At 41.3% G+C, this 18,340-nt stretch overlaps 1 protein-coding gene across 1 annotated transcript; it reads left to right on the top strand.

Moving 5' to 3' along the window:
- The first annotated feature begins 1,703 nt into the window (after nucleotides 1-1,703).
- Nucleotides 1,704-17,890, top strand: srpx (sushi-repeat containing protein X-linked). Its single transcript, XM_035174243.2, has 10 exons — nucleotides 1,704-1,884; nucleotides 7,376-7,432; nucleotides 10,071-10,259; nucleotides 11,760-11,936; nucleotides 12,774-12,900; nucleotides 12,996-13,117; nucleotides 14,391-14,570; nucleotides 15,676-15,809; nucleotides 16,945-17,066; nucleotides 17,164-17,890. Exons 1-10 carry the CDS (start codon nucleotides 1,830-1,832, stop codon nucleotides 17,345-17,347), a joined length of 1,347 nt encoding a protein of 448 aa, XP_035030134.1. The 5' UTR covers nucleotides 1,704-1,829; the 3' UTR covers nucleotides 17,348-17,890.
- The last annotated feature ends 450 nt before the right edge of the window (nucleotides 17,891-18,340 follow it).

Genomic DNA, 18,340 nt, shown 5'->3' with positions numbered 1-18,340 from the left:
CAGCTGGCCGAACCCTCATGTAATTACAGCTCAGGGGAATCGTCCTGCACGCCTCCTTTTCCTGTTTCCAGTCAAGACATGGAACACTTCAACACCTTCGTGTGTGGACTCGCCTCCACACGCAACCACACAGACCCACACACACACACGCACACGCACACACACACACACAGACACACACACACACACACACACAGACACACACACAGACACACACACACACACACACACACACACACACACACACACACACACACACACACACACACACACACACACACACACACACACACACACCCACACACACACACACACACACACACACACACACACACACACACACACACACACACACACACACACACACACACACACACACACACGCGCACACAGACCCACACACACACTCTATAACCCAACTTCATGCTTGTGGAAGAGGAAATTAAACTGATTAGTCTTTCACTGGCGCTGAACTTTCTCTAAACCTTTCCCCTGTGCATGTTTGTTTACATGAGCAGCTCTTATGAAACAGAAGAATAATCAGCTGTCTGCTATAAACATGTCGAGCCAGTATCAATCCACTTCGGTTAAAAAATATTCTACAGAAACTCTCAACTTGGATTCAACTAGACTTCCTGAAAGATCTTCACATCTGCATCAGCAAATGGCAAAATAAGGAATTAAATCAGAAATATCTTTCCACTGTTTTACTTCAACTTCTCCCTGATGATGAGAGGAGATAGAAATTGAAAAGCCTCTGGGATATTCAGTAAATCATCCAAAACAACAGAGAGGAGCTCACTACAGTCAATCTCAATGCATATGCTCATAATGGCTTAATACTTATATATTTAAAGATGAACAAAAGACATTTCTTGGGCAGAATTAGCTGATTGGTTAACAGCTTTTGAGGTTATGAGTTCATCCGTTTCTGTTTGTTGGTTGGTTGGTTTGTTTGTCAGCAGAATTTTGCGAAAACTACTGGACAGGAGCAAAAACTTGACCTTGTTGGTGAAGGTTAAAAGGCCTGATGAGAGGAGATAGGAAAATGCAAAAACAAGTGAGAAGTATCAGAGAAAACATATGTCTGTGCGACAAATACCTAAATCACAGAAACAACTTTGAGAAAAATATATTTGACGTGAACTTTGACGTTTTAGTTTGGTGCATGTCCCATCTGCACACATGGAGGAGGTTTATAACCTGTACAGCAGCCAGCCACCAGGTGGCGATCGAGACGCTTTGGCTTTACTTTTGGGGAACTGTCACATCGTCCATCTTTATATCCTGAGCCACTGCACTTTACTGAATAACATTTGTACATAACAAACAATATGTATCTTCTGAAATGTGTATGTTATGTACATTCTGCTTGTTTAATTAAATGTTCTTATTTTTTCTCTATAGTCTTTCTGACTGTGGATCAATAAAGTTTTATCACATCTTATGTACTATCCTTGTTTGGGACCCTTCAGTTTTATCCTGTGACCTATTAATGGGTTCACATCCCTCAGATTGGACAACATTGGTTTAATGTATATGGTTTCTTTGAATCTGATTTGCTGCTCGTCTGTTTTTAAGGTTTTCAGGTCAAGTAAAAGCATCAGATTTCTCCTGTGGATGTAATTGAGATAGTGTTGACAGTTTTACGCACAGAAACAGTGTGTCAGTGTCCTGCGCACCGGTGGCCCGGGCTGCGGGAGGAGAGTCCTCCCTTGTTTGAGGACGGAGAGGCGGGCCTTTGGAAGCAGGAATGCGCTGGAAGTTTTCCTGCAGGCTCCGCTTCGCATGTTGAACAGCGACCGTCCCGCGCCTCGCTCGGTACAGACATGTGGCCGCTGCTGCTCCTGCTCGTCCAGCTCTGTCTCTGCTCCGGGTACGAAGGTAAGCACCGACCGAGGGGCCTCTCATCCACCGCTGTGACGTTATCGATTAACCCCAAAAATAATTTCTTTGGATCTTTGCACTTAATGTGGAAAACGTGTGAAGTCACTGGTCTGGAGGATGGGGCCGAGGTATAAAGGTTTGTCCTGAGGGAAGACGTCTCGTTTCACTTTTTACGCACGAGATCGAGGCTTCCTGTCACCGCTGGGTTTCGGTGAGCCGCCGTTGTGTTTACGTGGAGGGGGTGGACAGACAGCGGGGGGAGTACAGTGTGCATCTGGGGGACGTTTCTGTGCTGAGGCTCTGATGAAAACCCTGCACCAGCACTGTAACTTTTCATTTGATCCTTTCACATGCCTGTGGTCTTTATAAAGTTTTAATACTAATAATGATCCAATAATCAGTTATTCGATTTTAAATACTGGATAAAAAACTTCCTCAACTTGTGAGTGCATGAGGTCTGGGAGTGTTTTACTGTACTGATGAGGTTCTGTCCTGGTGTTGAGCAAACACAGAAGGTCTCTGTCTCCCTCTCTCTCTCACTCACTCACTCACGCACACAAACACACACACACACACTTCTGCATAACTTCAGACGACATTACATTGACCTACATTAGTTGAAGACTTACTTTAAACATTACAGTAGTTACTAATTCTCTAACCCTAACCCTCAACTTAACCTTAACCTTAACTTAACCTTAAAACAAGCCGAACCTAACCACAGTTCACATCTCACCACTAACATGAACCAGGACTTCAGAAGTCTCATGAGATCTACTGGAGAAGGTCCCTAACAAAACAAGCACACACACACACACACTGAGGTAGAACTGCAACAAATGATCAATCAATCAATCAATCAATCAAATGACGTGTGGAATGCTAGAAAACGAATTGGCGGCTATTCATTTAAGGATCGACGAATAATTTAAACAATTTTTTGCAAACATCTCTGAAGTTCTTTAGCCCCCTCTCGAAATTGGGAGTTTTGTGAGAATCTCAGTTAGTTGCATAAGACATAAGACTTTGGGAAAATGTGATGTGTTTTTTAGATGAAATTATTAGTCAAAAATAGAAATAATTGTCATATTAAGCAATAATGAAATAGAGGAAAGTGTAACATCCCATCTAAGAAGACAATGAAGCCAGAAAGTGCAGAACAGTGTGTGTGTGTGTGTGTGTGTGTGTGTGTGTGTGTGTGTGTGTGTGTGTGTGTGTGTGTGTGTGTGTGTGTGTTTCTGTATGTCGTGGCTATGTGCCTGTAGATGGTATGAGAGTGGCTCACTGCTGCTGTATGATCATACAGGCTGCAACATGAACAAAACTGCAGAGCAGATATACACTGACAGACTAAAAACCGCTTGTCGAGCCGACAGTCACGACTCTCTCTCTCTCTCTCTCTCTCTCTCTCTCTCTCTCTCTCTCTCTCTCTCTCTCTCTCTCTCTCTCTCTCTCTCTCTCTCGCTCTGTGCTCCTCTGTGTGTGTGTGTATGTGTGTTTATTTTACAGGGGTATGTTTGTGTTTGTTTTAGGGGTCAGTTGGCTCAGTTTTCAGTTGTGTGTGGATGTCTAAAACTGGGTAGGAATTTTTTGAGAACTGTTCTGTAGCAAGTTCTCATTGAAGGCCGATCACATTTTCCATGATGAGTCTTGTACTGATGTGGGTCAGGAGCAGAGAGATCACAGTGAGTAACCTGGGGAAATGCCACAGAGCACAATCACTGCAAAACAGTGACCGCAGACGTGTGTGTGTCTGACAGAGAAATGTGGCCTGAGCAACAGATCAGGAGCTTAGTGTTTATTAATGAATAGCTGATATTACAGTGTATAACTTAAAGCTGCATTAACCAGGAGCAGCGGAACAAGCCGTAAACACAACATCGATATTTTATCACCTGATAAAACTGATTTAATGAATGTGTTTGCAAACAGCTGCAAACCATCCACCAGCGTTATGAGTAATTCAGATTTATGTTTCCGATGAAGGCCAATTTACACATCACCGCACTTGTGTCTCTGAGACTCAGCATATTTAACCTGAAATAAAATAGGAGATACTCCATTAAGGTGCCAAAATGTACTTTAGTACAGTAACTAAGTAAATATACTTAGTTACGTCTCACCTCTGATGGTGATGATTAGCATCTGAGCCTTTACTGGAAATGCAGCATTATTTCATCACTCAGATCCCAGACGGCAGAACTCTGACATTATACTGTACATGTGAATTAGATTTATTACCACTAATGGTGACATAAGAAGCAGCTCTTACAGACGGTTGCAGGAGTGGATGTGTTGGTAAATACAGTACAACTGGAACAGAAATCATTAGTGCTGGAAAAAAATATTACATAACTGGGTAATCATGGCGTCTCCCCTGCTCCGGTAGCCTGTAGCCATACTTCAACCGACTTCACATAATGACAGTGTGTATTACAGACCCGCAGAGAAAGCTAATTGGAATATCAGCCTCTGTAATTTAAAGCTTACTCACTCCCAGAGGTTTTCTGCTGTCTGCACTTCTGCCACTGAGACATCTTTCTCTTTTAAAAGTAGGAGAATTGAGCAGAAAGATGACGCCGGTGTCTGATCACACCTCATCATGTTGACAGATGTATCAGACACGATTGAAAGATTAGTCTCATGTCACAAATTCTCATTTTGGACTCGTTTTGAATCTGGAATGCTTTTTATCAGTGAGGGTTCAGTCAAGTTAATCCAACTGCAGAGCTGCAGACCGAGCAGTGTCGAGCCTGCAGGTCCAGATGACACACTCCACATAAAGATAGACGACACGTCTCCACTTCGTCTGAATATTCAGAAATGAAGCTGAAATATCCCGAATACGAACACTGTCCTCTTGCTCATTTGGAGCCAGAGTCTGAGCAGTTAGGATCAGGGAATGGAGTCAAGTTAGCGAGATCCCATAGATACACATGCTTGACCAATCACGAGTCAGTCTCAGCGGTCAATCATGACACTTAACCTTGTTTTTATTACATCGAATAAAACCATCTTCGAGAAAATGTTACTTGACATGTACTTTTACTTTTTTGAAATGAATGACCTATTGTGCAGTCATGTCGTCTATTTTTATACATAGTCAATAGTCCAGCCAGGCCCCTTCCAGCTAAAGGCAAGAAAAAGAACTGCAGCGACCGTTTAGGTCTGCAAATAAGGACATTAAGAATATATGAAAGAAAGGAGGAAATTATCATTAGAGCATGAAAAACAAAACAAAAAGAAAGTTTTAGTTGGTGCCTAACACACATTTATGGCCCTGTAAGCTTGCCTCAGTGTCCTTTTATCACAAAGGTGACTTCACACACCATCAAACGAGAGAGTTCTGTTTTATTTGTTTAATTCATTTGTTTAATTTTTTGCTAAAGCTCATTTCCTGTTGAATATTTATATGTTCTTCCTTCGAGAAATAAGAGGGCCAAAAGAAAACAGCTCAAGACTATTAACAATAAACTTCCGTTAAATTGTTCCTCTGGATGTATCGTTCTGTTTTGTTTGTAATTGCTAAAATTTATTGTTTATTGTTTGGCTTCAGACATCTAAATATTTTATAGGCAATTATCATTGTGACTGCAAACCCCAGCTCATAATGTTTATCAGAGAAAAATGAATACAATTTAACAATTGCTTAGCTAAATTGTCGCATGGTTCATCTACAATGAGTGTTAAAGTGAAAGGCAACGACTGGACTTGCAACACAAGTAGATTTTTTATGTTTGGGCATTTATTATCTGCAGGATTCTACAGGGACAAAATGATGCCATTTTTATTGGTCAATTTCTTTAATGGGGTTTTGGAAGGTGCTCTTCCATCAGTGGAGAGATATCGATTCAATGTCTGAACTGAGGTTTATGTATGTGGTGCTGTGCCTCTAACAATGAAGACGTCTGTTTGGAGGGGTACTTGGAGAATACATTTAGATTTCTAATACTATTCTAAGTATTAGAACTTTTCTAATAAACGGTTGGTGCTTTTCTATGTCATTTATCAAAGTAAACTGAGTATCTTTAGGTTTTGGACTCTTGCTCGGTCAAAACAAGACATTCAAAGACACATGTGGCTCTGTGAAGGTGTGAGGGGCATTTTTAGTTCATTAAATTATAATAAATATCCAAACTTTTATGAAAAACCTTATTGATGAAGATTTTAAAACACATATCCATTTGTTTGTTTTTTGCATTTGGAGAAGAGTAAAAGCTCGTCATTGTTTATCTTATCATGTACCAGCCAATCAGAAACAAGTAGCCTCCGTTTGACATGGTGTACGTTGTTATATCCGATGTTACAGAACTCTAACTGATCAGTTTTCTGGACATTTTGGCTCAAACTAAGGCTCATTATGAAGAAGACACACACAAAAACACACACAAATACTCACACACACCTGTTATTAGTTTTCCATACCTTTCTCTGCCTCCTTCTCCCCATTAAGAAGCCGTTACTAGACTTTTTCCCATTAGACCTCTGAATATGACTCACTCAGTGTGTGGGTTTGCTCTGCACAATCCACGCTGTGTGATCTGACTGCTGAAACCTCAAAGCTTGTTGTGTGTGTGTGTGACTTGCAGCGTTTTGGGTCCAGACAGTTTTTTTTATTAAACTGACAGAAAAGCCATGAGGAGAAATGGGGGACGGGAGATGTGCTCACCACAGTATCAGGCTCATTGATCAACACGCGGCCAATATGTGGAGCTGGAGGAGCTCGAACACTCCTCCCTTGTGGAGCCCGAACAGAGGACACATTCACACCGAGGTTCAGAACATCCCGGGGCCAAGGTTGAACACCCCTCCCCCCTACTTTAACCCCTTCCTCACCCATTTCCTTTTCCCTCTTCGTTTTTATTGCATCTTGACCTGCTCCTCCTGATCCCTTCTTCGTCTTTTCCCAAAATAATCCTCCTTGCTCATCACAATTCTCCTCACATTTGTCTTTTACCAGTGCCGCTCAGCTGTGTCCCGCAGCAGCTCTGAGAAACATTTCGCTTCTTGAACGCTGCAAGTTTTAGCATCTGAATTCACTTTTGCTCCGTCTGATAAATCTGCTCAAAGTTAACTCAAATTAAATCACTGTCCATGGTAAGTAGGATTTATCTGAGCTGTTTTGGAACAAAGAGTTTCAAAATAACTGGAGCTTCTTCTTTCATTTCTACCAAACACAAAATGGGGGTCGCAGAACAAATCACTTATCAATTTTTCCTAATCATCTGGGGGGAAAAAACAGAGGTTTCGGGTTCATCCTCTCTGGATGTGTCCTGTCCAAAAGATTCAGATCGGCCCCCTGGAGTTTGGTACAAATGAAAAGTTAAGTAATGATTTGCAGCCTGCTCTTGGTGCTGTGTGGCTGAAAAGAAAAAAAGGCCGACAGTTCAGCCCAGGACGATGCTGTCAAACGTTGCCTAACATCTTGGACGCAGCTCTTTTTGTCATAGTAGTTGCTTTTTCTTTCTTTTTTCTCTCTCCCCCCCAGGGTCAGGACAGTACGCCTACGGAGACGATGAGGACTCGTATTCTCGTCGATATAAAGGTGACAACATGCAGATACACATACGGTTATTTCATTTTAGGGAGTGTTTATTGTTTATCAGGAGCAACTGCTCTTTGCAAGTTAACTACAGTTCCTCTCGTCTTGATGAATCATAGTGAAATGGCACTTAGAGCATCTTCTTCTCTTCTCGAGATGTTGCAGAGTAATGAAGGGGATTCAAATAAAATCTCTTAGATTTAATTGGATTGCTCAAAAGTTCTGGTGGCGTGGGTGACAGAGCTGAAGTGATATATGTGGTGCTGTAAACTGTCCTACCTCCTTGATCAGCATTGTAAGATCAGAAAATAAATAAGAAAGACATCTAGATTTTGAAATGCCAGCAAAGTCTCAGATCCAAAAGGTTCAACGAGTTCAACAGTAATGCTCAACTGTAAATCAGTTCAAAAGACCTAAAAGTCATTAAAAACTATTTATTCTTATCTCCAATATTAAGCAGGAAACTTTTACAACATGAACAATTCTAAACAGAGTTTGGTGGATTTCGTACAGCAGCAGCTCTTCTGGTTCTGGAACCTGGGGATTATGGGTAATACCCACCGTTCAGTTGTGTTTCAGTTCAGTGAGTGGGACTGCAGAGGGCGCTGCTGCTCAGTAAACATTGAGCAGCACAGTGTTGCTTTAAAGTTTTACAGCAAGAGAAAAAAAGAAATGTATTGTTATATACTCAGAGCAGCAATTCACAGTGACAGGGTTAAATGAGAAAAACGGTATTTTTTATTTAACTGCATCTTTAGAGAGTCGTAATTTAATACCAGGTCATTCAGCCAGTTTTGTAAACTGACACAGTTTCGTCAAAGTAGCTTCCAACTTTAAATTCAGGGTCACTTAGATACGGAACATTATCGTCCAGGCCAAACCAAACTCTCTCTGTGTGTAAAAGCTGAAATGTAGTATTATTTTTTCTCTTACTCAGCCGCTCTGGAGACTCGGCCAACACACACACGCACACACACACATGCAGAGGGAGAGAGGGAGAGGGAGCGAGGGAGGTTTGCTGTGTAATGAATCCCCTTTTCATTCCAACTGAAAATTTGCCTAATATGGTGTGTGTCCTCTCCGAGTGTGTGCAGACAATGCGTTGGTCCTGAGGGTTGGAGTTTGTCCTGAGCCAGCAGGAAACAAACTGCAGATCTGGATTTCTGTGTTCTGGAAACGAACCTTGTTGCCTCTCAAACTTGGCATCAGACAAGGGATTCTTACGCAAGTGTTGTAGAGATGGCAGCCGTATCGTCCATGGGAGGAGACAAGAAGAGAAGTTTTAGACCGATGGGACACTTGTTTTATTGCTCAATCGGGGGATTGTGTGCTGGACTATTTCTATACAACAGGAGGTTGTGTTAGACATGTCACAGCAACAGCAACAGGAACATTTACTGCCCATGAACATGGTCCTTATCGTCAAAAGTTCTTTCCAAGTTGACGTATTCGTCTGTGTCTTGTCTTTTTTATTCAGAGACATTTGTATTGTTTTAGTTTTGTTCCACTCTCAAGTGGGCTCACTCGACCATTTTTCAAGGGGCCTAGCAGGAAAAGTTTTGCAAATGTCCAGAGCAGCTGACTCTGACATTTGCTTTCTCACGTACAGCCCCCCTGGAAAATTTTAAGAGAATGTCTGGACGTCAGTGCGTGTCTGAAAGCAGCTTTGGTCTGGACCAGTAACTTCCTGGATTTCCAGCTGAAGTAGTCCATAATACAATCCCCCATAAAATGTCATGAGATACAGCAGGAAAATTTACAATCTTCAGATGTGAATTTTGTTACTTTTGACTGAGCCCAATCTCAAAATAGCTTAAAAAACTTCTTACACTTGGCTGAGGTGTAAAGTATGTTCATCAATAATGAAAAGAATGCAATGAAGGGCAATGGAAAGAGTTAAAGATAAATCAAGGCGTACGTGAAGCACTTAACTTTAATGTCAAATCTAGCTTATTAAAAAAAGAGAAAAAAAAATTGTGGTCGATAAAAACATTAGATATGTTTGGACCAATGAGACTTTGACGTTCCTCAAGTTGATGCATCAATCAAACTCTTAATATTCACAGGACAGTCGTGGATGTGCACGATTTCACTTTAATGAGGACTAAAGTACAACTGATGTGTTTTCGCTCGGTATAATCAGGGTTGTACTTCTGCAGGAATAAAATCTCAGAGGGGTGAAAATAGAAGCAGACGCATAATAACCAGAGCTGAGAGTTAAAATATGGCCACACTCCAAACACAGACTTTTATCTTAACCTCTATCACACACACATTCAGAAATGTAAGTGCCCTCTTCACATCATTATCTTTTCCTCAAGTGAGACCATCTTCCTTGCCTCATCAGACACTGTTGGATTATGGGAAGTCTCAGACAAGGTAATGAGAAATCCACCGTATCTGTCTGAACTCAGACGATGGGCGTGTTTCTGCATTTTCACACTTACAGCACAGGGAAGTCTTTCTTAGCTTTTACAGTCTTCAGGTAAGATATGATTGAGCCCATAATAAACACTGATATAACAAACCCTTTCTCCAGTAGTGTGGTGTTGTTGAGTTTCAGGTTGAACTATAAAAAAACTGAATTGCCTTGATGCTTTTGAAAAAAAAGTCAGTGTCGTCATCTGTCCTCCATTTTTAGGGGCCCCGTGGTGCGCGCCCATTAAGATAAAACACGGCGATGTGAGCTGCCGCACACCCAGAGGAGAGCACTACAAGAACGTGATGGGGACGCGCTGTAAAATCCGCTGTAAGCAGGGATACGAGGTCCAGAGCCCGGAGGTGGTGTGCATGGCGAGCAAACACTGGTCCTCTAACTACGCCTGCAGAGGTGAGAACTAACATCCACACAGCAGGGTCTCTGAGGTGTATGTGTATGAATGTAATAATCAGAATTTTAGGCCTTAAAAAGTTACATACTAGGTCTAAATTACGATAATGTTGATTTAACGCTACTTCTGTCGCCATTTTAGAAGTTGTTTTGGCAGCATGCATAGTCGGATATTAGCACACTGTAATAAAACTACAAACAAGACCATCGTGGAACTGATAACTGATCATCTACAAACCCTACTGTCTGTGTCTGTAGTTAAAGAGATGTTATGTTTGTAGGTTATTCTCTACTTATCTGTGTCCCTTTATCTTAAACTTGAATGGCACCCAATAGAGCTCATATCCCTGAGAGTAATTCTTGGACTCCGATATTCCTTCGTATCTGTCGTACTTCATCTCGATTTAAAATGTTTTCTTCGTGGTCTAAAAAAGTCAGAAATTTTACTTTTTGAAACCTTCAAAAAGTCTGACACATACATAACATCTCTATATATATATATTTAAAAGCATACATCCACACACCTACACATTGCTTTGTCTAAAGTGGATTTAAAAAAATAATCCTTTACATTTCTGAGCATCAAGGTTTATTTCTTGGGGTGAAGTGTGGGAGAGGCTGGTTTTCCATCCAAGTCGTATCTGCAGCAGATTTTTTTTTAATCAGTCAAATTCGTAAACAATATCCTGGATCCATTACTTCTCCCCGGAGTCTCTTCTTGGCGAGTGGGAAGCCTCTGGAAAGAAACAGTATTTATGAGACATGGGGCATTAAACTGCTCCATTGTAACTCAGACACTGATGGAAAATTACTGCCGCTGCTACTAAATCTTAAACCCCCACCGCTGCTCCAGAATAAATGAAGTGGCTTTTCTAGACAGAGTGGGGCTGATTAGTTCTGCAATAATGATATAATCAAGCAAAATGAAAACCATAACTTTAAAAGGTCAACACGAAGTGGTTGATATCTTTTAATTAAAGGCCAATATCAGTGAATGAATGCACCGGGTTTAAATTATTTCAATTACGTGAACAGACTGAAGAAGAGAAGCTATATTCCTCAAGTCATTAGCAAGCAAAGAGTGAGGTGAAGAAACTTCTCAGTGTGTGGGAGGCGGTTTGAAGGATTTGTTTAGTAAAAGCTAGAGATTGACTTATCTAGTTCAGTATGACTCATCGTTTACAGTCTGAACTTATTTTATGAATCAGTGTACTGATTTGGACGATTTTAATTTGTCTGGATTTTATAGAGATAGATATAGAGCAAGATATGGACTTTAAACCGGGAAATGACTGTGAAAGAATGTTGACTCTTTTTTGCACAAGGATTTCAAAGTCGTAGTTTAATATGCTAATAATATAACCAGTGTCTTGACTTTTTAGTTTGTTGTATTTCTCTTTTTGGTTTGTTTGGGCTACGGTAGGTGGAAGATGTCGTGTTTGGGTGTAACGATTATCAACGACCTTAGACAAAGTTGTGAACTGAACTCTTCTCTGACAGAGATCCGCTGTCCTAAGCCGGACATGCCCGTCAACGGAGGCTACAAGTGTTCGGACGGCTCTTACTTCAACTCTCGCTGCGAGTTCTTCTGCTCTCCTGGATTCAGTCTGAAGGGCCAGAAGACGGCGACCTGCCAGCACACCAAAGTGTGGAGCGCTGCTGTTCCCACCTGTGTCGGTAAGACTGTGTGTGTCCTTCTTTTTTGCTGTGGCAGAGGACTGGAAGCCTTGGAAAAACCTACAATGGAGAGAGACTGGTTAAATTACATGTTTATATTTATATTATTGATTTCTGTGAAATACAAAGACACACAGACACACACACACACACACAGCAAAAAAATGTGAATGTATTTCACGTCTTTGTAGCCTGAGTCTGAAACTGAAAATGACAGTTTTTTGTGAAAAGAGGAGCGATAAGGCTCAGGCACTCAGCTGAACATAGAAATGACTAAATAGTCCTGCAGCCTTGGTAACAGTGGGCAATCACAACACACACACACAGCTTCAGATGTCACTGCAACACAGCACGCATATACTCACCGATGTTGTTTGTGAAATGACATTGAATCTCCTTTGTCGGTCTGTTAAGACTCATTCTCCCCTAAAGCGATGATGCATTTTACTTTTCTGTTATTGCCTTACAAACAGGCCGTGACTATTGAAACCGAGTCTCCAGACGAATCTCTTAAATAATTGAAACGTTTCATATCAACCTGTCTCTCAGTGTCTCCGTGTCTCGATAACTCAATTTTATATTTTAGATGTCCAGATTCTTTTATTTTGCTGGTTAATGGAGCTACAGGTGAGGGCTGCCATTAGTTGAGCAGCTAAGATGAGGTTTTCTTATTTATTTAAATTAATTGAATTTTAATTAATTATAACAACAGTGAAGAGGGTTCAGGATTAGTGAATTTGGAACAATTATCTTCAGGCTACTCTCCATTTGTGATCCATGCAGTAACACATGTACATTTTAATGTCGACCATTTGTTTTCTCTTTCTCTCTCTGTAGATATTGATCCTCCCAAAATAAAGTGTCCTACTGTGAAGGATAAGTGGGCAGAGCCAGGGAAACTGACAGCGAGGGTGACCTGGGACACACCGGAGGGGGTCGACACTGCAGATGGCATCCTCACAGAGTCAGTCTAATCTCCAACACTCACCCCAGTTTGTTATTCCCCCTCGAAGCAGCCAGATCACAGTGAAAGATTAAACCTGAGCCCGTCTTTTGCAGCGTTATCCTGAAAGGGAAACCTTCCAAATCAGACTTCCCAGAGGCGCTCCACAAGATGTCCTACACCGTGTTTGACCGAGCAGGGAACAAAGGATCCTGCCGCTTCACAGTCAGAGTGCGAGGTGAGTTTCTAAAGACGGTGTCTGATTGTCTGTGTGGGGCAGGGTCTCAGTAAAACTTTATTCTAAGGGGTTATTTCCAAGTGGTCTCCTGGAAAGTATTTAATAACTGTGACATTTTGAAAAAACAAAAAAACCCAGCAAGCTTACAGTCTTTGTTGGAGGCAGAAATGCAGGGAATCCAATCAAAAAACTAACTCAGGTTGCAAAAAGGCAAAACTCCAACAGAGGACAGATTAACCAAACCTATCAGGGAACAAGAAATGTGAGGAAACACTGGGGAACCGAACAGCACAGAGATGAAATACACAAGGAGGTCAGGATGATTAGACTGAAGTGAAACACTTCAGGGTGCAGCAATCAAAGCAGATCGTAACAGGTTCTACTTAAAGAGGAAACAGACCTTGTTCAATCTCTACACTTAATTGCTGGTGTAACCTACATGTCATGTGGTTAGTGCACAGCAGGTCAGCTTAATGTGAAACAAACGTAAATAAATGGGAAGTACAACTCAAAAATATGGAGAATAACGTCTTTAGTTTAAATTTGATTCAATTATTTTATTATAGGAACTCTATTTCCCTATTTATTTGTTGTTGTGGGACATTTTCTAGGAATCTGTTGGTTTGGATATTGTATGAAGGAAGTCATTTCTTTGGAAGAAGGTCAGAGGTTCTTCTCCCGGCTGTGATGGAGCTGCTCCTTCTCCATGAATGTGATGATTCTGCCTCCTAGAGACGAGAACTAATGATCTGTGGTTGATGGGTCTTCTTCAGCTTGAGCCAGAACCTTTCAAGTTCCAAGTTTTGAGTTCCGAGTAAAACCAAATACACAGCTGTTCAAGGGTGAAGCTGTTTAATGGGAAATATCCCCATATAACCTCTGGTTTAGGGATTCAATGGATTCAGTGGAATCTGTGTCCTCCATCATACTCATAATGTGATGTATACACCCGGCTTTGATGAGCACCTGAACCAACAAGCACCAGAGATTTACTAGGTGATAATGTGATATTTCCTGGATTAACACACTGAGGTAAACAGCTGCGTCTATCAGAGCCTTTGGAATGAGGTCAGCCGTGTTATACAGTTATGATTAATTCATGATATCATCCAATCATACAGACTTAAGAAAAAATCAGGCCTCTGAATTAAGACACAACTACTCTTCATTTAAACCTCAGTCCTCCAGTTGAAGTGCAACAATTAAATTCCTCCCTCTTTGTTAAAAGTCAGACTTCTCCCATTGTGTGTCTCGTGTGTGTCTCTGTGTTCAGTGCGCCGCTGCAGCTCCCTGTTTGCCCCTGACAACGGCTACATGAAGTGCGACAGTGACGGAGACAACTACGGCGCCACGTGTGCATTCACGTGCACAGGCGGCTACGAGCTGCGGAGCAGCGCTGCCAGAGTGTGTCAGTACGGACTCACCTGGTCTGGCACAGACATAGCCTGTGCAGGTACGTATACTGCATGACGATGATCACACACTCATCCACAAACAGACAGATGTCACAAACAAGCTTGTATTCAGAGTTAAACCTATTATTTATTTGAACATTTCTCATAGCAATTTGTAAAAATGAATGTTTGATCAATGAAGGATCTGCAGCATTAGGGTTTATTTGTAAGGACTTCACATAATCCTTTTCTGCCTCATGGACATGTTATCCTAAGAACACCTCAAGAGAAACCTTTCCAATTTGGCACAAATATCCACTTAGACTTCCAGAATAACTGATAAGATTTGTGTGGTCAAAGGTCAAAGGTCAAGGCCTCACAAAACATGATTTTGGCCTCTTGAACATGATATCTTAAGTCTGCCTTTAGGGAATATCTTAAAGTTTTGGGGATTAGATTTTAGTGGTTAAAGGTCAAAGGTCATGTTTACCTCATATAATTGTGAATGTCATATTTCTAGAGCACATGCAGGGACTGCACTGGTTGGTGGAGGCACATAAATGCAGAGTATTCATTCTAGTTTCTCCCTTTTTTATAATTAAAAATATCTTAAATTTCTTATTATAAGTATTAACATCAGTAACATGTTTTCTGATCAATCAGCCCCTCCTACTCTATTTGTCATGGTTAAAGTAATCAGGCTGCTTTAAAACCCAAAGTTAGGGTTTGAGACTCTGATACTAACCCTACACCCACACTTCCAGTTACTTTTCATTTCCTTGTGCCTCAGTAGCACTAAACAGAAGAATGTTGCAGATACTTTGTTTGTATTTATCTACCTGTGCTTAACTGCTCTCCCTGTGAGAAGCTCAGTTGAAGTGAAAAATGGCCCCTGCGGCTTTCCATCGATCTGAAAAATCAATGCCGGCTGCTCGTCGACCGAACATCTGTATCTGTGAGAAAAAAAAAAAAAGTAGTGTATGGCAGAGCCTGTGTTGCAGCTCAACAGACAATTAGCAATTAATGTAGTTTTCAATTCACTTACAGACGGAGTAAACATTATAAAATCATGCAGCATCTCCTCGTCATATTGTGCTGTGATAGATTCCCTGTGCGTCGTCCCTTCTATATTATCACTTAATCGTGCATTCATTGTCATCGCAGCCATGAACATCAACGTAGGCGTCCGGACAGCTGCAGCGCTACTGGACCAGTTCTACGAGAAGCGACGGCTCCTCATCATCTCGGCGCCAACGGCTGCCAATCATAATTACCGCTTCCAGATGACAAACTTACAGGTGAGACACGACGCAAAGACAGAACACGGGCAGGAGCTCAGAGGCGATTGCAGTGATTGGTGTCATCTCTGCTCCCACGGAGAACCGCAGTGCGTGTGTGTGTGTGTGTGTTTGTGTGTTGGGTTTACTCTCTCGCTCAGCCGCCCAAGTGGGACAAAGCAGCAGAAGAATAGGAGGGCGGGCGCGGTGATGAAGAGAAAATGTCAAGGCGATGAATAAATGATCCTGACGCTGGCTGTGATAAGGCGGTGCCGGAGATGGATGTTCCCGAGCTCGTCACAATCCATTAAGTCTGAACTGTCTCTAAACGCCCGACCTTTCAGAGCCACTGGGTTATCAGCTGGAAGACAAACAAATAATAAAAGTTTGTCTTATTCCTAATCAGCAACTATTTTGATAACCAATAAATAAAATGTCAAATATTTTCAATCAAGTTACTTTGCAATTTGAGCTGAAAAAGCAACAAATGTAACCTTTTGAGCTCTGGAAAATTATAATTATCTTGTATAATTAAATTCTGAAATAATGTATTTATTTATCTATATCTATCATAGATAGAAATCAATAACTTCTCCTTTACTGCAGCCAGCCACCAGGTGGCGATCTAGACATTTTGCCTTCACCTCTGGGGATTCCGACATGTCGTCCATCTTTATTTACAGTCTGTGTCGTCCATCAAGTTTATATAGCAGCTTCCACACACAGATATATGAATAAGTCTGTGCTGTGTGTTTATATATCAGAAAATTATAAACACAAAGTGTGTTTTTTTCGTATAAACCAGTTTCATTATCGTTATATATATAATACTAAGCCTTTTAAGATTTCTTGTGAGGACAGTTAATGTAATGATACAATCAGACTCTGCACATACATAATTCTGATCAGTGAAAATCGAGCATCCGAGTGAAATAACAATGAGTAAAACACATTTTTGAGTCGAGGAGGACTTGAATAAATCATGAAAATAATCATTACTTGCAGCCTGAGCGCTGTCTAAACTTAGTTTAACAGAGTTTAATACTCTCTGGACTTGGAGCTGTGCTCAGTTTTGTTTGTGCTGCACTGGAATCAATAGCAAAGTTATAAAAGTTATGGATCCGTCTTGTTTCCCTCGTCTGTCCTGTGGGAGCAGCACGCTCAGTGTGGACTGGACCTGAGGCATGTGACAGTGATCGAGCTGGTCGGGACTTACCCTGCACAGATTGGACGGATTCGACACCAGCTGCTCACCCCGGCACTGTCCCTGCAAATCAGGTACACCCACCCACCCACCCACACAGACACACACACACATGCACACGCACACGCACACACTCCACAGCTGCTCACTGGGCTGATGTGTGTTTCCTAGGTTACTGCTCCAGATCCCACAGAGGTCTTTCCAAATGGTGCTGGTAGACAAGCAGGGCATGGACAAGCAACGCTACCCGTTCCCCATCACATACCCTGAAATATTCACCACCATCGACACCTTCCCGCTCCGCAAGGACGAGATGTTGCTACAGCAGGAGGCGGGTCAGGGCTGTCAATCATAAAAACACGGCTGCCTTTTTCAGTGCACATCTGCGGACTGTCGGCCATGTTTGATCCTTTCCCCTCCCCAGTGAGAGCAGACAGGACCTGCTCTGACCTTCTGTTTCTGTCCACGTGTCCCACTCGACCTAAACTCACACAGGTAACACTGCAACATCCCAACTACTCATCCAACTCATCCAATGAGAACTCATTTCAGTCCTGTATCTTAAGGTGTGTGTGTGTAGTGTGTGTGTGTGTGTGTGTGCCATCAAAAGTTTGAGTCATGGAGATTACTAAGTGGGTCATACAGTACATTACAATCATATTGATTCCTCAGTCACGTCTTTCTGTATGTTTTATTATTATTATTATTGATATTTTCAATCAGAAATATGTTTTACTATTTTGTACAAAAAGTATTTTTACTGTAGAAAACCTTTCGCCTGTCTTAATATTTATATCTCATTTCTTGGATAATGACGTTCTCTGACACTCCCTGGAAAACTGTAAAGTACATATACGTCAGAATTTACAAAACACTGATTAAAAATGTTTTTCATGGAGGTTGTGATCTTCAGTGTGTCAGTGAGAGTGCACGCAAGAGGTGTGTGAGAAAATACGATGTTGGCCCTGAAGGGCAAATCACGACAAATAAGTAACCAGGACGACAGGTAACTACAGTTTTTAACTTACATGAAAAGTATATTGTACATGAATTATGAAATATACTTTCTCTTCAGGTCTGGAAGTAAAGATGGATCAAGTTTAAAACTTTTTCCTCCAACAGATGGTTTAAATCCCTCAACGACTTTATTCTGATGAAACCATAAAACAGAGTTGAGTTATAGTCTGTTGCACAAGACTGTGAATAATCTTTAGGTAAAATAGTTTGGTTTGTGCCACAGAAATTAATCAAACAATTTAAAGTTTGACAGAAAATAAATCAGCAGCTCCTTTGATCATTCCACTGGTCTTTTAATTTGCCAAAATCACTGTGAAGTACTGTTTAAAAA

The sequence above is a fragment of the Hippoglossus stenolepis genome, chromosome 13, assembly GCF_022539355.2.
Source record: "Hippoglossus stenolepis isolate QCI-W04-F060 chromosome 13, HSTE1.2, whole genome shotgun sequence".
In the NCBI taxonomy this organism is placed as follows: Eukaryota; Metazoa; Chordata; class Actinopteri; order Pleuronectiformes; family Pleuronectidae; genus Hippoglossus; species Hippoglossus stenolepis.
The sequence above is the reverse complement of the archived record's forward strand: the minus strand, read 5'-3'. Positions and strand labels throughout refer to the sequence as shown.

Bases quoted from the DNA above. Each gene is read 5' to 3' on its own strand.
- srpx (XM_035174243.2), top strand. From the start codon at position 1,830: ATGTGGCCGCTGCTGCTCCTGCTCGTCCAGCTCTGTCTCTGCTCCGGG. The intron at 7,433-10,070 runs GTGACAACATGC...CTCCATTTTTAG, and splicing joins GTATTCTCGTCGATATAAAG to GGGCCCCGTGGTGCGCGCCC. The intron at 17,067-17,163 runs GTACACCCACCC...TGTGTTTCCTAG, and splicing joins GCACTGTCCCTGCAAATCAG to GTTACTGCTCCAGATCCCAC.